This window comes from Toxotes jaculatrix, chromosome 17, assembly GCF_017976425.1.
Source record: "Toxotes jaculatrix isolate fToxJac2 chromosome 17, fToxJac2.pri, whole genome shotgun sequence".
NCBI lineage: Eukaryota > Metazoa > Chordata > Actinopteri > Toxotidae > Toxotes > Toxotes jaculatrix.
In genome coordinates this window covers 17,171,480-17,194,756 of record NC_054410.1, presented here as the reverse complement: position 1 = coordinate 17,194,756, position 23,277 = coordinate 17,171,480, and the positions used below count along the sequence as shown (strand labels likewise).

General features: G+C 40.7%; 1 protein-coding gene across 2 annotated transcripts in view; it reads right to left on the bottom strand.

Moving 5' to 3' along the window:
* LOC121197062 (apoptosis-stimulating of p53 protein 1-like) overlaps positions 1 to 23,277 on the bottom strand; it is a 42,439-nt gene that overhangs the window by 18,387 nt on the left and 775 nt on the right. For both annotated transcript variants that reach the window (XM_041060432.1, XM_041060433.1), the window contains exons 2-4: positions 13,054 to 13,201; positions 11,174 to 11,281; positions 8,691 to 8,752 (exon numbers count right to left, since the gene is read on the bottom strand). In XM_041060432.1, coding sequence (XP_040916366.1) covers positions 8,691 to 8,752; positions 11,174 to 11,281; positions 13,054 to 13,201 — 318 coding nt within the window. The remainder of the gene's footprint in view (positions 1 to 8,690; positions 8,753 to 11,173; positions 11,282 to 13,053; positions 13,202 to 23,277) is intronic.

Genomic DNA, 23,277 nt, shown 5'->3' with positions numbered 1-23,277 from the left:
GGCAATGACAAGATTCAGTGTTGTCTAAACAAAAATCCGTTGCAGAGAATCTTTCATTCATGATTTTTCATCATAAGGTCTGTGTCTATTCTATTAAATGCACCTGTACAATCTAATTCAATCCAATACAACCATTCTGCCACAAAGTCTAATGTTATAATGCTTAAAATGCTCAGTGCTGACACTGTCAAAGAGGTGTTAATTCAATTACATGTTGTAGCACTGAGGTCATAGTTGGTGCTGGTGTTGTAGTGGACTGCTTTACACTGAAAGGTGTTTCTAATATTCTGCCCGCCCTCAGTATAATGCAGTCCAGTTAAATACATATACATATCACTGAATTAACACATTAATTAACCAAAAATTTAAGATTATGATCTTCATAAAAAATAAATGTTATGGCAGAAATGTTGTACAGGTTTACCTAATAAAATGGGCTCATTGTATTTCAGTTTGGTACAATGACTAACAGATGTACAAATGTATAGGTGGCAGTAGGGTGGGGATAGATAAGGCTATAGCTCAGTAAGGATTATGCCCGTGCAGCCCCGGCATGAAACTGCCAGATGTTTGACAAACAACCTTCTGTGCACTGGAATGACCTCACGTCACAGATAAGACATAATTCTGAAGTATGCAATATAAATAAGACATACTCGTTAGCAAACAGTTGTTAATGTACGCATCCAGCTGTGGGTGGGAAAACCAAAACATTGAGCTGAAACTCACTACAAAGCTCCGTAAAGCAGAGGAGAGCTGCAGATTCAGGGGATAATTCTCTGTGGGTTCATCATTACAAGCGGCATCCATCACAGAGTAACATTATTTTCACACAGATATTTGAAAATTGTTACTATAAAAAATTCATTAAAGCTGATTTAAGTATAGTTCCAGTTTTCTCTCTCACTGGTGACATGCTACAGTAGCTCCTGCGGTGTTACTCACGCCTGACAACGGTGTTAGCAATGTTAGATGACCGGCAGACAGAGGAAGTAGCCCGGAGCTCACAAAAACTCAACAGAACTAGTAAACGGCAACATTTTGTATGCATTTTCTACAGTCTCTGTCTGGGCTACTGCTGCGTAGTTTCTCTGTTATTGTGCCTGAAAATTTTCAATTCGTTTTCCAAGTTTTCCAGGTAAGACTGTCGTATATTTCTGTATCTGCCTGCCCTTTGCTTGCACTTAATATTTCAAATCACTACACTGATGTGTAGTGATTTGAAATATTACAAGTGTTTTTAGAAAGGATATTGTATGATACTTAAGACTTTTAAATACTACATATGCATGTCTAATTAAGCCCCTAACTAGCCCCCGCAAGAAAAATTATGGTGTCACCTATGACCAAATGACACAGTAATGTGCATTATGTGAAGATGTATTAAAAAAAGGCCAGTAAGTCTATTTTCTATAACCCTCCACTGTATCTGAGCTTCTAACACAGCAGCAAATCATTGATTCTTGGAGCTAAATTGGAACTAAATTTTATCAGTAGCCGGAAAAAGCCTGGTCATCAAACTACAACAAACCCTAAAAAGCTGACACTTTTAAAGATATTAGGTTTCCTGACGCAAACAGTAAGTAACACTATCTGCACTGTGAATGTACTGTACAATATCTTGCTGACTTAATCTGTGAGATTTGCCATTGGTTGGACCAAAGATGGCTTGTCAATCAAAACAGTGAGTGTGACGTCTTTTTGTTTTTCTGTCAGTGAAGTTTTTATCCTCACCTGCAGCAGCGTCTATCTTTCTAATCTCTCTAACGATGACATGCATCCTACAGCTACTGAAAAGTTAACAATTCACCTGACACTTAACAGTGGTGTCTTGTATTCTGCTGCTCGTGCTGTTAAGACGCTGTACAGCATCCTGCAGACTGTGCTGCTCTGAGCCCCCAGCTGACATTAACATGCAGTTTCTGTCAGCCTCCCGCTGTGCTGTATTTACCTGCAGGCTGTCCCATGTGATCCTGCAGGAGCGGACTTTAATTTTGCTGCATTGTCCTTCAACAGTAAATTCCTGCACCAAATCCACCTCATTCCACTCCATCCTCACACTCCGCTCAGAGACACGGCGGACCTGAATGGTTTCAGATGGAAAAATGTTGCCGGAGGCTCGAGGGAGAAACGCTTAAAGGGGGTGAAAGGAGAGCGATCCTTATCATAACTTTCCCTCTCGTCTGCCTGGTGATGTGCTGTGATTTACGACACTCTCTCCCCCCTCGCTCTCCGTCTCTCTCTTGCTCGGCCCACGCTCCCTCCCTCCCACCCTCTCTTTCTCTCTCTCTCTCACACACAGACTCTCTCTCAGTTATTGGTGTGTTCTCATATGACGTGTGCACAAGAGTGGAAAACCCACTAATGTGACACTGCATTCAATTACTACAAACATGTAAACCAAGAAAGTGGTACAAAAAGACAGAAAGAGGGAAAGTCACTGACTCCATCCCTTTTTATATACAGCACCTCCCTCTTTCTCTCTATCTTTCCATCTTTCTTTATCATCCTCTTTTTCACACCTCCTCCAGACCCTTCTTACACTTCTAATCATGTTTCTGTATGTCCCTCCATCCTTTTATTTATCTCTTTATCTTTGTTCACCCCTCTTCTTCTACACCTTTCAGTATCTTCCTTAATCCCCCTCTCTCTACATATCTGCATTCCTTCATCTCTCTTTCTCTCAATGCCTGTCATTCCTCTGCAGCTGGCTTTTTGCTGCAGCGACATCCCCTTCTCTCTCTCTCTCTCTCTCTCCCTCCCTCCCTCTCCCCCTCACACATCCCTCTTTCTTTCTCCCACTTTCTCTCAGAAGGGAAATCACTGCACCACAACCTGATGGAGCAATCGCTGCTCTCTGTCAACCCCTGCCTCCAGCTCCAGATGTGTGTTATGAGGAAGATGAGAATGTTGATGATGATGACGCTGACAGATTAACGGCCATGGAAGCGTGCGCAGCGGTCTCATGGCACACATTCCTGCCAGACATGGCACTCGCACACAGCCCATATATGACATATATGTGCGCGCATACACACAAACGGACACACATTGGTGTAACAGCTGACTCCTGCTGCGTCATATTTTCCCCTTCTCTCTTTCTCTGTCTCGCTCTGCAACACACACACAGTGACATGTGACTTAACTGCTGCGTCACACATTTTCTCTTTCATTCTGTGAAACAAACACACATCTGTCTCAGTCAGTAAAAGACACACACACACACACACACACACATCCAGTAATGAAAGCAGACTGGAATTTTTGCCAGTGTTGCTGATCTGGGTGAAGGCATCTGTGGGTGTGAGTGGGCTGTGTGTGTGTAGGACTATTTAACAGTGATTCATTATGTTTTAATAATTAAATATAACTTATTATTATTAATAGTATTATTGAAATTGGGTGACATTTTCATTAATATTCAGAAGTTATTAAAGGCTGAAACTGAACTACTCAAGTCTCCTTCAGAAGTAGTATCCACTTCAGAAGTGGATACTTGAAAAAGGGACTTACATCACTAAAGGGACATTCATCAAAAACTACTGAAACCCCCGGGCTTTAAAATTACTTTTAGAAAGTTAGCAGCTCTTCAAAGGGAAAAACCTTCAAATTTGAAGGAAGAGGTAGCAATTACAGCCAACACTGCACTAAATGATGAAAGCACATCAAAATCATCCTTGTGTTCCCTCCAGATCACTGGCTCCCTGTTGACTGAGTGACACATGAGAGATGATATATGATTTTGCACATTGTATATAAAGTATTTCAGAGTCTAGATGTGTTGCAGTCTTTTATGGAAAGCCTATTCATTCACTTCAGCCAGATGACTGGCTCACAACCTCATTTGAAGTTCACTTCAAAGCTTGATGTAAATGTGACGTCTCTGATCACTAATCTAGACTAAAAACCTGGACCTGAACCATTTCTTTATCTGAACTGATTTCAGGCCAGAATTCAACACAGAACAGTGTGTGCCACTGCGTGGCATTGGTAGAGCTCAGTGTTTCCATACTAAAGGGTTCACAGCTCACTTGAACTGCTTTTATTTGACTGGGTCTGTAAAAATGCTTCTTGTGCTCACTGGGTGGTTTTCACTGGTACAAAGTTTGAGGCAACATTCAAAAGAATCAGAGCTGGATTTTGAATGTGCATAGTTTCCTTTGAAATACAACAGTTATTTAGTCTTTGAACGATTATGTGGTTTTCAGCTGGCAATGCAGCAGAAGACGCAACAGATTCCAAGGAGGTTCAAGTATCTGATTTGGTGCCAATCAAGTCTGGATTCCCTGGTAGAGCTGCCTACAGTCTTTGTCAGTTGCAAATCCTCAATCCTGTCACTCTGGCATGAACAGACCATGATACACAGAAACTTCTCTTCACATCGTTTCTTCTGTATCTCAGTGCACAGATGCTATATATTCAGAGAGTGGGGATTGTTTCACTGTGAGGGAGAAGAAGAAGGATACTACCATTAACATGAAAATGTATGTAAAGCCTGGTTTCAAAGTTCCACTGTATTAGTGTCAATAAATTCACATTTAGTGGCATTTTACTGAACTTTGACAGTAGAAACTGATTACTAATGATCAATTTCTTTGTAACTCTGGCAACAACTGTCTCATATTGCTGCTGTTCACTGGTCTCTGCGGCCGTTTGACGTATGTTGTGATTACAGCTATAATCTGAACCACATGGGAATATTTGACCTTCTAAGTGTGGGAGTATTACATCTCCCACCAGTGCGTATGTTCTCAGAAGTATTCCCACACACATACACACACGTTCTGATCACAGGTCCCTCTCACAATGAAACCCATCCCCTTCCCATCTGCTGTACGCCTCCAGTAAAAATATTCCTCCTAATCTACAATAACAGCCTTCAGACATTCCTGCAGCTCCAGTCAAACTAAAGGGAAAAAACTCTGTTTCTGTTATCAGAACCACTCCAGTGAGTAACATGCACACAGCAGGGTGGCCTGCTTGTTACAGGGATCATCCTGTAACTGAGAGTTCACTTCTTTGAACCCCATTACAGACAGTTTGCCCATCATGTCTCCTGACTATGTCTCTGGGTAAAACAGCAAACACCTAAAGCAGAATTCAGGAGTAAAAACAAGACGACTCAAAGTTTTGATGCCACACAACACGACCCAGGCATTATTGGAAAACTTTAAACAACATGTAAAACATTCTCTTTATAGTAGCCAAACCTCTATCTAACCATCACTAGGTCACATCTGATACTTTAAGCCTCCCGATGTCCCTGAACCCAGAATATCATATAACCTGCTGAGGCATTTCTGGTGATGACATACAGCGAAAATATTCACATTAATCTACGTCAACACAACCCCTGACATGTGTGTTTTGTCAAGAGCACACAAACACACAGACACACCTGACTTCTTAATATATCCCTCAGCAGTGGTCTCAGACACAGCTGGATGGGGTAGAGTTACACACAGTTGGATCAACAGACTGATTCATGTGTGCGTGTGTTAACTCAAAGTGTGTGACAGTCCCTGTGGTCGTTGTGAGGTTACAGGCGAGGTTTGTAGGAGGCTGGGTTTGGGAGGAGAAGGACACTGCAAAACCCCAGCGTCAGGCAGAAATATTTATTTGCCAGTAATATACGTCTTTGATTAGAAGCTAAATTTCACACCACCATGTAGTACTTTTTCACAATTAAAATTTTTATCCTTAATATAAAAGCCAGTTTAGACAGGAAGTCATGAAATAATGCAAAGAGTCAATAGTCATGCAACACCTGTCTTCTTTTCATACAGCTAACGTTAATTCAATCCCTCCAACGTCAGAATGGTTAACTTTCAAAAGAAGTGTAAATGCTTTTCTTTCAATTCAGTTTATGCAAAGGGTTGAAATGCATGTTAAAATGGCCATCCTCTGGGGACCATGAATACTAATACAGCAATTCACCAAATATTTGTCAAGATATTTCCCTCTGAACCGAAATAGTGGACTTAACGACCAGATGAGTGAAACCGCCACCCCTTGGCCTCGGGTGTTAACATGGCCACAAAAAGAAAAAAGAAAAAGTGAAATTCCCCCCACTACTTTTCTGAGTAAAAGAATAACATGAACACAGTCTGGTTTTCCATTTAATGACTGACTTATTCTGAATTTTTAAAGCCATTCAGTCATTAAAGTAAGAGATGAATTACTGTGATGAGTAATGACATTATTACTAATATTGATATGAGTGATGAATAATCTAAATCTGCTGAACACTAAGGTAATAAATCTCCTTCTCTATTTCATACATGCACACAGACGTCTGTCCACACTGTCATCAAGAAACAGCATCTGGTGTGTGTTTGTGTGTGTGTGAGTGAGTAAGGGAGAGCTTTTGGATATGATTATATAGAGCCAGGAGTCACACCCTGACTTGGAGTCATGGATCCACGTCCCTAAGTAAGGCTGACACACACACACACACACTCACACACAGACACACACAGACACTCAGACAAAATAACAATGTCAAGCCGAAAGACACACGGCCAAAAGAAGCCACACCCTGCCTGCACATAGCGTCCAGTTTTCACAAGATGTAAATCCTGCTGACATAAACACTTACTGTGCTGTCATTTTGTGACACACACACGCATACACACATAGAAGCACATGGCCAAAAGTCCCCACCTGACACACTGACAAACTGGTATGTCAAGCTGTCAGCCAGTGTGTGTGAGGGTATCTTTCAGAAGTTTAAGGAGACAAAAAAGTTATACACACACACACACGCACACACTCACATTTTAAGTCCTGTTTACATTTGCTCCTACTTCCACCTTTTCAGTTGTTGTATTATGTATGAAAAGCTAATGTGTGAAGACGGCAACAAAGTGTAAGGTGGGTAGAAAGTGTAAAGGATATGCACATACACACTTTGCTGAGCTTGACACATACTCACACAAATATAGACACACACACACACACACACACACACACACACACACACACACACCCACAAATATACACCCACATAAGAGAAAAAGAAACACATTCTCAGAACTCACCCCCACGCTCCTGTCTTGCCTCAAACTCTTTGTTGTTGCTTTAAACCAAATGTAAGATGTAGGAGACAAGAGAAAGACAGAGATTTCAAGACGACCATGAAGGAGTGAGAGAGGTGAGAGGAAGAGGAGAACAGGGAGGAGGAGGAGGAGCTGTTTGGCTAGCTAACAATCCTCTTAGCCCGGTTATGTCATGAGACCAAGCTAATCCTACCTTCACTGACTGACCAACACATGCACACAGACACACACATGCACACTGGCTGACTAACCAGCAGACTGACCAACACAGATACACACACACACACACACACACACACAGACACAGACACACACACACACACAGAAACATGTTTGGTGACTGGGTGACTGGCTAACCAAGGCCTTACCAACATGTATAAAGAGAACGTCTAGCCTGTGTTAAATACAATAGCTAACGTGGTTGAAAATAGCAGTTAGTGACAAATAAAAAGCTGCAAACATGAAGTCATCTGCTCCTTTTACCAAATGACTCCTTATTTTGTGGGGAAGATAACAGGATAAAGCAAGCTAGCAAATCAAAACAGTAAGCTAACGGTAATTAGTCATGCTGTTGACAAAAGGCTAATTCACATTTTCTGTCTGTCTGGCACTATTTATACAATAATTATACTATATGTACAGAGGATATACTAGGTGTGTGTGTGTTTGTGTCTTTCTGTGGTTGTGTGGACAAATCTTGGTTTGAAACCATCATTGTGAGGACATTTTGTCTGGTCCCCTCTACTTCAAAGGGACGTTTGAAAGTTCAGATTTGGTTTTAGGGTTCAGGTTAGAATCAGGTTTAGGTTAGTGTAGGGAATGCAACAAGTGTCAACAAGTGTCCTTACAACTGATACTAAGACAAGTATGTGTGTGTGTGTGTGTTCACATGGTTCTCGCTGTAGAGAACTATAAACATCACTGTCACTAATCCGCGGGCTAATCCACAAGACTACACACACACACACACACACACACACACACACACACACACAGACAGACAAATACATACACACAAATGTGCATGTACTATACGTGTGTGTGAAAACTCACACACTCACGCACAAACGAAAACATTTTTCATGTTTAATTTGTGTTCACAAAGAAAGTGTAATCAAATAAACATGGTTCATTGGGTTGGACTTAATGTTGCTGGCTCTTTGCAAAGCAGCCTCTAAAACTGCAGCACTTTTACCTCAGAAGTCTGCTGAATATCACAACCAGCAGCATATAGTTAAGAACACGTGCAGCTTTAAGGGGGCTTGTGTAGCTAGGATTTTAGGTTTAACTAGTTAACTCATCTATAGGAATCTGAATGTCCTTTCTTATGTTCAGAAATGTTGCTTTAGTCGACAGAAATCTACAATATCTTTTCAAGTAAAGGCCTTTATCACAGATCATTAAAGTATACTGTAGGTGCAGGAGACAAACTGAAGCTCTCAAAAATATCATATCATTATGTGTTACAGCGCAAAAGGTCTTTATATGAACAATGCACAATGGGTCCTGAGTGTTGAGGTTTAGCTAATTGGAGATGCAGAACACGGCATGTCCTGCACCTTCAGTCCAGCCCAAATCCTGTGTGTGTGTGTGTGAGTGAGTGTGTGTGTGTGTGCGCATGTGTCCACCTACCCTGTCATTAGCGCTTTCTGTTGCTTCCGAGGTCCAGCTCTGCTCCAAAGGCTGCTGACTTCCTGCATATAAATGAACAATGAAAAGAAATCTGAGCAGAGACACTGAAATAACACATTAAAATGGATCTGGGTGAGTTGAGCCTCGTGTGACGGACAGAGAGAGAGAGAGGAGAGAGGGAGGGAGGGAGGGAGGGAGAGAGAGTGAGATAACTATTAATTAATTAACTATTCAACCATGTGTGCCTTATCACAAAGATAAATGTACAGGCGACATCAGCCTTTGGGTGTAAAACTTTGCTTTTCTTTCCCTTACAGGTGTACAGTTCCATCAAAATTTGTAATTTGTTGCAAATATCTTTTCATAGATTTTCCTTTTTTTCATGTATGTATATGTTTTGATATTTTTCATTTCAATCATGTTTTACTTTCAGTATTCTACAAGTGAAAGTTAGTATGTTTATGTATCCTTGTTAGCGCTGTCCTTCTTTAAATAAAATCTTTCTTATCCCTACTACTGAAGACAGTGTGCATTGTATTACAGTAATATTGATTCTGCAGAGGTTGTATACATGCCGGTTGGTTTATAACATCCAAAACATGCAGCAGAAAACATGTTTATTTGCTTTTTGGGGTAAAATAGAAATGTCACTGAACACAATAAACTCTGGGTTCAAATTAAAAGGTGGAACTGCTCCTTTTCTTTCATCTATACGCAGCTCTATCTTCCTCTGAGTGTGTAATCCAAAATTAGAATTCGTTTTAATGCTACTAAGACCAGACAGGTTCAATCTGGGCTAATCCCAGGCAGCTCCAGGTTTCACCTCCAGTCAATAGAGCACTTACAGCAGTACTTTACATTCACTGGAGCACTTAAAACTGTATCTTACAATCAAAACAGTGCTTGAAACAGTATTTAGATTCAACTGACTCTAGGATAGTTACAGTAATATTTTAATAATCAAAATTCATTCATGGAAACAGAGAGAAACACATCATCATTAGTTGTGCTGAGTTTCGATTCACAGTTAATCACCCCTGTTCCATCCCAATGAGAACAGCTTGCACTCCATTAACAGGGCTGGTTATTTGATGATATAGAGAAGCAGTGTAAGCTTCTGAGAGGAAGGTGATGTCCTTGTGTGGGAGGTGCAAATTCGCCACAGGCACCTTCAATAAGGCACAGAGGGCAGATGATGTTAAATTAGCCTGGGAGGGGGTAATACATAAGGGAAATGTTTTGCTCTGGTCCTCGGAGAGCAACTGGCTGGTTTAAGAAGCTGTTTTATGATATTAGGTGAGGAGCCAAACACAAGATGGCAGCCAAACTGAAGGGACAGGTGCTGCAGGCAGGCATCGACCAGCCAGGCCCTCATCGGTTTGCATGCATGTTGTATGGCAGCCGTTCACCTCAAAACCACATCTGGGTTACATATTGGCTCGGGAAACAGAGGAACAAAGGGGAAAACAGGTTCTTCTCTCCACAGCAGGCGGCCAAATGAACTGCTGCTCTTCTTATCTTACTCTGGATCTCACCCTGTTGCTCCTAAACCTATTACAGAGCTGCTGGCACAACAAACTGTGACTGCATGGAAAATGACAGGGACAGAAAATTGGGCTAAAACCTGTTCATTGTCGACAGAATAATTGACAGGGACAAGAACAGGTGTTGCATAAATATAGTTTTAATAAAGGTTTAGATACACATATTTTCATAAACAGTCAAAACACGCACATGGGAAAATCTTAATAGGCTCTATGACTCAGCCAAGACTAATACGTGTCATGTTTAATTCATTATTCAGAGTACACTGCTCACACACATATGGTAAAAATAAGATTCTAATGAATGATGATTATGTTTTTAAAGACTTAGGGGTAAAAAGGGAATACACCAGCAGGTGGTGAGGTTGTCCTTTCCCTGCGGGGAGCGGACACAGACACAAAAACACACACCAGCACCACAGTGCCCTGCTGTTGTATGCTTTGGCTGCTATCACAGTCAAATGTTACACAATCATTCATTCACTTCCTTTTCCCCAAACAAGTTTAACGTAAGTTTACGTTTAGGGAAAAGAAAGTCATGTAGCGTGAATGGTTTGGCATGATACCAAATCAGCTGTGAACTGATTTTATAAATGTTTTCACACATGCACTGAGAAATTCAAACAGCTGTTTTAGCAGGATATCATCTGTCATCTTTCTGTCCTTGTCTCTGTCCCCCGCCCCTTCAGGTTGGCCCAGTCGATGTTATGTAACTCTAATCATCTTATCTGGCTAATTACTGACTGAGCCCCTGACCTCATCTCTACACCTCACACACACACACACCACTGTCTCTGTTTGTGTGTTTTCCACTTATGAGTGAATGTTGCTCAACACTGAAAGAAAAAAGAAATCTCTTTGATAGGTGTTCTTGTCAGCAATTAGACTCATATAAGACGTTTGGGTGGATGTACTGTATGTGTGTTTGTTTTGACGTACCTTGCGCCCAGGGCGGGCAGTGTCTGAGGTAAAAGCTGACCTCGGGCCTCCTGGCTCCCCACTGCTGGAGGAGATCCAACAATAACAACTCCTGAGGGAGAACTCGCTCTGAGGAGAGACAGAGGGAGAGGAAATGTTAGCCAAGCTATTGCAGACTGTGCCTTATTACGATTCATCCGGAGAAGCTAAGAAAAAATCATTCATAAATGAGATAATTACTCACATTGATTTACTATTGCATACATCATCATTTAGAAACACTTCTTAAAAGCCATCAGTTAGCTTTTATGTAATGATCTATAAATTATTTTGAACTACAATATTCTCTCAGCAAAAAAACATCAATCCATCAAAGCTAATAATACACACATGTAGACAATGGCTTTGTGGCCTCACACACACACACACCAGCTGTGTGGCCACTTGTGGCCTTGAGGCATAGCCTCCTGTCACACAGCGACACTTTGACACAACACAATTTATACCACCATTTATTATGTGCTCCGTTACGGTGTCAACCTCTAAGAAACAGTGTAGTATTAGAGCCATTTATAGTCTGTCTGACCGCTCAGTCACACCACACTGCAACATAAACACATTGTGTTGTTATGTGGATCACTGCTACATCAGTTATGACTGAATGAATGTCAGCCAAGCTTTAATGGACACAGTAGCTTTCAGTGTCTGCATGTAATGGACTGGTCTATTCAAGTTTTACAATGGCATCCGGTATACAGGAGGCACTTAGCACTCTATTGATTTCACAGTGTAGCGGTGATATAGGTCTGACTTTGTTTATAATTAGCTTCAAAACAAATGATCTAGGTCACAGCCACACTGTGATTATCCTGTGATATAATGGCAGATTATAATCATGTAAATACTCTAATGCTCAGAAGACAGCCTGTCAATAGTAATCATATGAGTGAATGATGTGTGGACATGTGTGTGTAGACAGATACGGGTCTGGCTGCAATGAAAAGAAAATGAAAAGAAGAGAAAGAATTAGATTAACTGAATTTTGGTGGGTTTATGCTCCATATCTATACTCAGCAGACTACAATGCAGGTATATGTGATAATATTTAAACAGAATCACAAAAATACATTTTCCAATCAGCCTAATTTTCTAATGATCACAGTATCCATCTGTTGGTTTTCGGCTATGTGGACAGACTGAAATGTTTTGTTGATGCTTCAGATGAGGTCAAATCACACAGAACACTGCTGCAACAAGGTGAATTCTAATGTTGAATTTATTGATTTAATTAGTGTATCATCTGCATAAATAGACACGCTTTGTGTTAGCCTCTAACTCGTTTCTGTTGACGTTTTACTAATCCTCCTTCCTGTATGTGATACCAATGAAGGTTCTTAAACCTTCACTAATCAAAACATTTATACTGACCATGGTTTAAATGATTATATATAATGTGAAAGGGGTTGCTCGTATCATACTATCATAACTATCATACTATCATTACCCTACCCTGCAGTTTCTCTCAAATCTATGGAGTGTTTCAGCATCTTCCAGCTCATTGTTTTGGTTTTAAGACCTGCAGCTTTAGTGTTTTGGTTTCGTTTCACTGTTTTCACTGAAAAAAATTGCCCGTGAACATAGTGGGCCATCTAACGCAGACTCCATAGACTCCTCCCTGTAGGGGTTGGTTGAGACCACACCAGAGCTAAAAGGAGAGTCAGTATTGGACTTTGGATTTACTGGGTGGCTAGAAACATGATTTCAAATGAAAGCTAAAGTTTTTGTCTGCTGGATGTGTAAATTAGCAACTGCTTGCTAATAGGTTCACCATTTCAATTTTATAGATTTTATGAAGCTCATATGTTGTGATCCATCATGGATGGATCAACAGATAGACTCACCATGCCCGTTCCATACTTCAGCCAAGTGACATTCCCCCTCGCCGGCTTCTTTGCAGTATTCAACCACGTCAATCACTCTGGTTGCTGGAGTAACTGGGACCTCAGTTAGCATCTGCTGGGTGTCATTGAGGTAAACCGTTAGGATCACCTGTAGCCATAGAAACAAAAAGGTTAAATGTCATAAGATGTCACCTTACCACTTGGAAACAATGAATTAAGAATTTCTCACTGATTACTGACTGATACCAGACCTAACTAATTAACTAAGCTAACTATTGGTTAACCAATACTTCAATACAGTGTCAACTACTGCTAAATTACTCAGTCCTGTTCAGATTATAGTGGAAAATCCAGGTGAAAAAACAAAGACAGTGAGGAATGGATCAAATTAATCACCTCTGCTCACAGTTAAAGATAAATCTAGATACATTTACAAATAGAGTGAATGCAGAGAAACTGCTTGAAATCCAATCAGGCACAGGCACATTTAAATCCACACAGTTTAAGGCAGCATGGCCTGGATAACAATAAACAAACCTGAGCTCCAGATGTGAATTTAGTCTAATTAAATCTTTATAGCTTTAAAGATACAACACGTTAATGTACAGTGATAAGAAAACCACTGAGAACTGAGGGAACGAGACACTTTGCTCAACAGCTACTGATAAGGGCAGCTTGTAACAAGATACAGCCATCCATCTGACTAAACAACACATTGATCACAGCTTTAATTACCTATCAATAAGTGCTTGTATTCACGTGGACACACACATACAATTCCCCCCTAGGATAAGGACAAAAGTTTGACCTAATCTAAATTTAATAAAATCAGAATTTCTCTTTATATTCAGCACTTTCAGAAAAGGTTCTGAAATCAAGTTTATGCAAGTATTTAGTTTGCTTTGTTGAGACTAATAAAGATGTGATCACTGTATAGCTGCTTTATTATCAGTTTCTCATTACTAACATATTGTGAATCATAAATTGCTTTAGTCTCAGTTGGGGAGTGATGATCGCCCATGAAATCATTTTGTTATCAAATCCTCTGAATTCAGCAGCCGTTAAGATTTCAGAAAGAGGACGCCCTGCGTTATCGCCAGTGATGTCATTGGCAATGTCACTGGTGATGTCATGTCAGATAGTCAGTCGGAGGTTGAAAGATAAATTTAGGGTAATCTGGGATAGGAACACACGGACGCACCGAGGCACACACACACAGCTACAGATACACTTTTAATCTCAATGTCGCTTTCTCTCTCTCTCTCACACACACACATTACATTGTACACTGTCCACATACACACACACACACAAACAAAATATACACTAATCCACAGTATTCTATACACCTGTCCCAGATCATGTCAAGTAATCTCTAGTTGCATGCAGACAGGCTGAGCAGGGCCACATTCTCTAAAGCTTTCGGATTAGACACACATGTACAAACACACACATCCAAACCCTAAAACCCTGCAAACACAGTAGGGGTTTTGCTGGTCCACAAATCATTTAAAGTAGGCTAATCGTGGCCACGCAGGGGCTGTAATGTTTCTGTTTCACATGGTCAAAAACACCATCATTTGTTACTCTAAAGGACTGCTGGCAGAGATGAAAAGACGTTTCATATAATCAAATCATTCAGAGTGGTTTTCACATTTGAGCCAGAAATCCACAAAATACCCATAATTCCCTAAAAATCAAAGAATCCAAAATAGCCTCTATAAATACACACCGTGATTCGGCACGGTTAAGAACTTGAACAAGCGTGCTTTGGCTGTGCAGCAAATGTAATGGCTGGCACCATCATGGAGGTTCACTGCAGTACAAGTTGATATGATTAATAACTATGAGAAAATAAGTAATAACTGTGTGTAGGTTTATGCAGTTAAAGTCATTTGTAATTTCCAAATGCAGGTTAATGTAAGACATGAAACTCCTTTTTTGTTGTGTCTCTTGGGGGAAGCTAACACGAAAGTATCATTCTTCATTGTAACCTCATTAGAAACATTAATCCAGCTCTGTTAAAAGTACTGGACATGACTGATTACAGGCAACACATCTCTTGGTAGCATCCTGCATTTACCTCTGGAATTCTGAAAATAATTAAATGCGCAACTTGAATAGCATGAAAGTTGAATGGTTACACCAAACAAATTGCCTGTTAAGACCTTTAAATCCTCGGAGAATCCAAACATTCGACCCTTTGGGATTTTACTGTGAAAAGATATTTTGTTCTGGAGGTCACTGGAGGTTTAATGAAGGCGATAAACTGACATTGCCAAAAAAACAAACACACAAACCTGAGGTCACTAGACCGGACAAAGCCCCACCCCCTTGGCATTTTCCATTTCATCGCAATACCATCATGTATAGTTTCCACCCCTGCAGTTTATTGTTTGCACTGCAGCTGTGATGCCTGGTGCAGCTGCAAATGTCTGCAACCACTGAAGGAGTCAACCACAGATTACTTCTTAGCCACATATACTAATAAAGTTAACAGATACAGTATATTGTACACTCCTGTGAAGAAGCTACCTACTAATAAAATTAATCAGTTTTAGATATTGTGAAATATTTTGCAGGTTGCTTAAAGAAAATATGTTTTTAGAAATCCAGTCTGCTGTTTACACCCAGTGTGGAGACTCCAATACTGCCCCTACAAGATAGGTTATATTACTCAAAATCCCTCTATAGATAGACCAGACTATATAGGTCAAAAGTAGGACACCAAACCTAATATTGCTGCAAAGTCATTATAAGAAGGTTTGATGGCTGCTGTAAAGTCCACTATTATCTGCAAACAGGTTTTCCACAGATTAAACTTACGTATCCATAATGATTCTTTATAAAATACCATGAAATATATGGTTTGAAAGCAACGTTGGTTTAATTGTGAATTATATAAAAAGCTGGATGGATTCAAAGTAAGCAAGTAAAAAATATAGTAAATAATAGACATAGTGTGCAAGTCTGATCCTTGTAAATCCATACATCCATACATACATAATGAACTCAGTCATGATGCACACACACACACACACACACACACACACACACACACACACACACACACACACACACACACACACACACACACACACACACACACACACACACACACACACACACACACACACACACAGAGAGAGAGAGAGAGAGACAGAGGCAGATTGAGTCGTGGTTCCTAAAATGCCTCTGGTGCTGAATGGAGTGACTCTGGCTATTTTAGGCATTAGAGAGGGAGAACGAGATAGTCAGATAGTCAGAAAAGAGAGTGAGGCTGTGAGCAGGCCACAGTGACAAACAGCCCAGTCTCCTCTGTTAGTCTGGCTGCTGCAGAAAACACATCAATGCTCATTTTATTAGTTACTCCGGGGCATTTTAAACATAGTGTGTTGATTTTAGGTGGAGCAGCACAGTGGTTGGTGCACATCCTCTGAAATGAAACCCCTGCCTGGTTCCATCTGCCCCAGCCTGATCCTAAAGTACAGTAAACTCCCCCCAAAATCCAGGCTTTCCTAACATACAGCACCCGTCACTGCAATGCTGGTTAGACTAATTGTGTCAGGAAAAATATTTCACCATGCTACACTAATGCAAGTACTAGTGTTTTAGTGACACACATTTACACACACATTTAATGCTATTTGACTTCTTTCTCTGTGACTCACAATTTGGCATCATAACACTGCCTGTGAGGAACATGCACAAATATTTGTGTCAGAGTAAAGTGAAGCTGTTCTGTCTCTCACTCACCGATGGTTTGGTTTTCCCGCCTCTGAGCTTCTTCCTCTGTTTCCTGCATCTACTCAGTTTGAGGTTTTTAGACAGAAACACCAGTCGCTCCAACACCCGCCCAAAGAAACGCCTCATTGGAGAAACATCGAGCAAAAGCACACACAGCAGTGTGTATGTGTGCGTGTGTGTGCATTTGACAAAAAGAGATACAGATAGATAATGAAAAAGAGTGGTGTCTTTTAAGGTGAGAGTGTGTTTGAAATGTGTGAAAGTCAGAGTGTATGTGTGTGTGCGTGTGCCAGGGTAGGAAATACAAATGTGTGTCAGAGAGGGAGGAGGGGAAGGAGGGAGTCAGCTTTCAGTAAATATGAGGAAGGGGGGAGAGAGAGGGTGAGGAGGAGACGCTGATATGAGATAAGGCAGAAAATCTGGACACTTCTCAGCTTGTTAGTGGGAGTGAACCATGAGATTGAGCTGACTCTGGTTTTTATGACAAATCTGATATGGTCTGGTCAACACCACCCACCCAGGTGTGACAACTGATTAGTCAAGTCTTAAAAAAGGTGTTGAAATGACAATTTTATTTTTACTTTTTAACTTTAATATTTTATCACTTGGATGTTAAAATCCTACATATATATATCACAGTATAGTCAACTATGTTTCACTTTCCCTGTACATCTTTTATATATTTATAAGTACCCAGGATTGCAGTTGTTGATTTAATTATACCTAGAACTATCATATCCTGACTTATAGTCTAATTTACTTTGCAGTAGACTGTAACTAGATGTGGCTGCAAAGACAGACACTAGACAAGTGAAACCATGTTTTTCTCCAAACCCCCTAATGTTTCTTAAATCTAATATTTCCAGACAACAAATCTGAACGCTTGCATCTTGCTGAATAATGGACACTAATTTAAACTCGTCACTTCATCGGTGGCTTGATTAGTTCTGGCATGTGACAACTGAACTGCAGAGTCTTTTTAAAAAAAGTCCCAGACGCTCTGATGCCCAAACTTTTTTTTTTTTTTTAGCCTTGAGTCCAGCAGGGCTGGAGCCGGCCAGGTCACTCAGGGTCAAGAGTGGCCCCTTCACTTATAAAGTCATTAATGCTACAATACTGAAACACATTATGGTTCTTTGTTAAACTACACTCTTGGTGCTTCTTACAAACTAATGCTTTATGAGTCCTACTAGTAAAAGATCCACAGACAAACAGGTACATGAAAAAGCCTTAAAACTGAGCTGAATGACAGACATATGACAGACCACCAGCACTGACAGAGTCTAGACTTGAAGAACATGTCTAAAAATAACCCCGAAAACTTGCATTACTTCTTTATATACTCAATTTTGGCACGACTATCAGCATTAATATCAGCTAAACATAAATACAAATGTACTGCAGGAATAGTGGTGTGGCGTGAAGCTGTCCAGAAGCAGCGGTGGTAACGCTGGAGGGCAGAGATTAGAGCAGGTACAACCGATATACTGCAGCATGACTGTGCTGTTATACACACACAGAAAGGACACAGAAGGTGCACTGGCAGAGGAGCTGTCATGCTCTCTCTCTCTGTCTCACACACAAGGTCACATGTTGGGAGCATGTGCTCTAAACACACACATAGAGAGCTCTATTGCATCTATTGGAATTGACAGAAAATCAGTGGACAGTGCAGAGGACAGAGAGGAGAGACATGTTACGCTACTGCAATAAATTACAATCTGTTGTCATTACATTAACAATGTGTAGTTAATGACTAAATAAATTCACTAACACACCAGCAACAAGAAACAAAGTCCTGTCTGTTTTTCAGCGTCTGTTTTACTCTGTTCTGCTTCTTGACCTCTTTGTCACTTCAGCTCTCTCTCTCTCTCTCTCTCTCTCTCTCTCTCTCTCTCTCTCTCTCTCTCTCACACACACACAGGACAATAAATCTTCAGTCACAGATTAGTTGTCACGTGAGTCTGACTGATATTTATGTCCCTCAGTTCTTTGCAGCCACTGCCTGGAGACCGAGTACTAAAACTATCATCACTCTGTACTTGAAGCTCATCATTAATCAGAATTATGTTTCAGCAATACTCAAATTCAAATGGTGAAAAAAAGAAGAAAATAAAATATCAATAATAATAATAAAAACACTATCAGCTGTCATCAAGATTTTCTGGGCATCATCAGACATTATAGGCTGGGGTAAAAATTATCATTAGATTAATAATGAAACAGTAAATGAAGTTAATTATAGAAGAAGCAGTGTTCTGTTAAACATGCCAGAAGCACTTTCTGTGACTGCCACATTTATTATCAGAGCACTCAGAAGGAATTTCTTCACTTGAGTCGAGGTTACTAGAGCAGCAGTCACTTCCCTGGAGTAGAAGATCTCAGCTTGTGTTGGCTCAGTGTGTGCGACAGGCAACGGGAGCCTCGAGAGCCCGTCAGCATTCCTGTGCTGGTCTGACTTCCTATACTAGACGGCATACTGGTGGGAGGACAATAACAGAGCCCCCTGCTGCATACGACTGGCTCCAAGTGACAGGATGCTGGTATGAGGACCAAAGATAGAGGTGAAAGGTCAATGGTCCGACAGTAGCATGACTTTTCTGAGTGCTTCACGCTCAGTTAGTGTGTAATTGCTTTCTGCTTTGCTATGTGTCCTCAATGCAAAGGTGATAGGTCTCTCTTCCCCTGTTGGCATGGCAGGTGACACTACTGCACCCACACTATAAGGTGAGGCGTCACCTGCCAGGTGATGTGATAATGTGGGGTCAAAGTGGGTGAGGGCCTCAGACTGTCATCACTTCTTTGAAAGCTGTCTTGCATTTGTCTGTCTACTTCTCTACGACCGCTAACTGTTCTTCAACTTGGTCACTCAAAGAGTATGGTACTGCTGGTGCGGCTGATTACTGGATCCAGTTTAGTATTCATTATCCTCCAGGTACCATGAAGATCTATACAAAATCTGTCTGATATTTGTCAAGATATTTCAGTCTGGACAGAAGTGATCACTTGTGTGTGTGTTGTATAACCAAATTTAATAATAGGGGCTGGGATGGTGTAACTGTCATTTTTGTGAATGTGAATTATGTAACACAGATGATTATACTGTGTGCTGTTTAGTCTGCTTTAGCTTTGTTGTATGTCATTTTGAATGATGATGGACTCTGTTGGGATCTGGGGGTGCAGTGAGCTTATATCCAGTCTACCAACCACTGAAGGAGAGGGGTCCTCCTGGGAGTGGAATGATTTTGAGTTTGTGCCATCTGTCAAACTGGTGTTATGTCTGGCCAGTGTGTGTGTGTGTGTTTGTGTGTGTGTGTGTGTGTGTGTGTGTGTGTGTGTGTGTGTGTGTGTGTGTGTGTGTGTGTGTGTGTTCTGAATCCAACCCACTACACTGGCTTTAACTCTTCAGTGAAACCTGGAAGATGATTTCGGAGCAGCTGGTGGAAGCCCACGTAATTTAAAATTGAATTTCTGTGACATTTTAAACAATGGTTTGCACGCTGGTTAATGATGTATCATGGGAGGGTAGAGCAGCTAGCGTGGGTGTAGAGGAACCTGCTGCCATTTAAATACCACACATGAAGACATCCTTTTTTAGTAAGAGCATCAACCAAAATTAGGAAAGAATTACACACAGAGGTGAAAATAGATCTACTGTCCAGTCCTTCCAGTGAGGCAGCTTCAAGTAACACCTGCTAATAAACTGGAGGGATTCACAAGCTTAAATATGGACTCAGATATGTAGTAGCACTCTTTGAAGGCAGATTGATGATAAGTCTGAGTCTATATTACATTTACTCTTTAGAAACAGGGCTGATGCTTTTGTCTAGAGCAGCGTACAATGAATTAACTATGGAAAGAGCTTCTTAAATGACAGTAATAACAAATAATATGATTCTCCAGTGTTATACTGTGTATCTCTGATTTCAGAAAGCACGAGTTAGGTTCTGGCAAATCAAATAAAGACTATCTGATGAGTGAAAGAAACTGGATTTTTTTTTAATCAAAAAGCAGAAGTTTTCATTTATTTTTACACTTATGAATGAAAAAAGGGGAAAGTGGAAAGAAAAAAATCTCAGCTGCTTCCCTGCTGGCTCTTCTTGAGCTCTTTGTGTGTGTGTCTGTGTATGGTCGACCACACTGACAGCTGAAGGTGATTTGCGTTCCAGACACCCCATCTCCCACTGCCCAAAGTCAAACACACACACACACACACACAGATTGGCCTGGACCGTCTCTATAGGAACTGCATGTGACCACTGAAACATGAGCTTCAGCTCATTGAGAAAGAAAGACTCTGTACACTCCTAAACCAGTATGCACTACCTCCTGCTCGTCTTAGGTCAATCAATCGCTTATGTTCATGGACTTTGTTAAATGTTTTCCACAGAATATCTCTTCACAACAACCTCCCAGCAATTGTCAAAGCAATCTCCATCAGCAACAAACTGCATGAGACAGCAACCATTTCTAAACATCTGTCACTGCAAGGATTGCTGGATAAATTTGTCAACACTAGCAGAGAAGTTGTGGCTGAACAGGTGTCCAAAGTTAGTGACTGTGAAAATGCTAATACGGCAACAACTAGCACCACCCACACTGGCCCTGTGGCTAGTAAGGCTCCTGCACTGTAACAACAGCAGGACAGGAACATGGACAATGCGACGGACCTGTCCACAAGGAACAAAAGTGGTGGCAGGAGCTAAGCCAGCGCTCTACCCAGGGAAATATGTTGGCTGCAACACTTCAGAGGAAGTTGTCAGATGATATCACACTCTGTTTTTCATCTGCTGTATCAATCAGCACACACACACACACACACATCTCCCCCTGCAGTTTGAATAAATATGTGGGCAAACATTTTCACAAGAGAAGTCAGGACTTACAGTCACAAAGCTGTGAAGACAGAGTGCACAATCAAACTAAAACTGCCACTACCTTGGATGAAAGGGTGAAGAAAAGGCCTGAACCAGGAAGGACATTCAGGGTAGGGTGAAAGGTCAAGGTAGAAGTGTTCTCTGTGTCTGTCTCCCCCGCCCTCTCTCTCTCTCTCTCTGTACCAGCAGTAAACACATCTCTATATCTTCAGTGTATTGTCTGGAGCTGACAGCAGCCCAGCTCAGCCACAAAGAGGTGTAGTGTTTTCTACGTGTGTGTATGTGTGTGTGTGTGTGAGTGAGTGAGTGAGTGAGTGAGAGAGACAGAGAGGAAGGACAGGATGGAAACATGAATACTAATGGTTTACCCATTTCAGTGTTGGCAGGTTAAGACCTTCATTCTGGTTACAAGTTTTTGTTTTACAATATTTAAGTATTTAAAGATTATTTCACCCCTTCTCTTTTATATCTGCAAACTTTAGCCTGTGTGTATGTTTCTAACATCCACTGAGATTCGCTGACCAGTTCCTCCCCATCAGAAACATATTTCACACATCAATAATAAATGTTGAAGAGTTGTGTCTATAAGTTCTGATATTTGAGCTGAATGGTAATGCAGGGATGTTTGCAAATGTTCAGGATGAAATATGAAAACATTTGAACTAGTCCTGGATGATGAGCAAATGCACAACACATGCACAAAAGCATGTGTGCTATGTGTGCAAATGTGTTGGGGTGTGCCTGTGGATTGCCCCCCCCCTCTCTCTCTCTCTCTCTCTTACACCCATACTCAGTATTGTGTCACTGTCCCCATGGGAGACAGTGACATAATGCATCCCCTAACCTAACCTTAACCATCACAGCGTAATGCCTAACCCCCACACTAAGCCTAACCTAAACCTAAACCTGATCCAAACCCTAAAATACACACCTCTACATTAGTGTAAAGACAGACAGAAGAAAAAGAGGACCTCTGACCATAACCTTCAAAATAAAAGCTCAGTTGATGAGCGCGTTGCAATACTTCTTATTGATGTGTGTAAATTTCTGATCATTCTTGTCTTTCTGACTTCTTTTATATTTCTTCTGAAGTCATCAAATAGCTATATTTTTTAATTCCCTTTGTACTTTAAAAAACTACACACACTGTATTAGATCTGTTTCACCCATGTTACAGCTAGGCCTCAGCTCATAGGCTGCTGGAGGTGTGGTGACAACTTTACTTTAAATCCCTCTAGTTAGCATTTATTAGCAGAATAGTATAATTTAAAAATGATTTGTAGCACACTATAACTGTAAGCAGTTAAAAAACAATATTGTAAATGTTCAAGTACAATAATTCTAACTTTTCCCATGAAGAAATATTTTATATTACAACTGTGTTATACTACAATATATTGTGGTTCATTATCTTCTTCACAGTACTCTCTGCTTATGGGTGTTCAAATAAGGAGGAGTGATATCTTAAAACACATTCATGCAAACTTATAGCTGCTTTCAATTATATTACAGTGTGTCATAATCCATTTAATACTCATTTATATAGTTCTTACCAATGATAGGCATGGAGGACTTACAGTAAAGTGTTACAAAGGTGAGT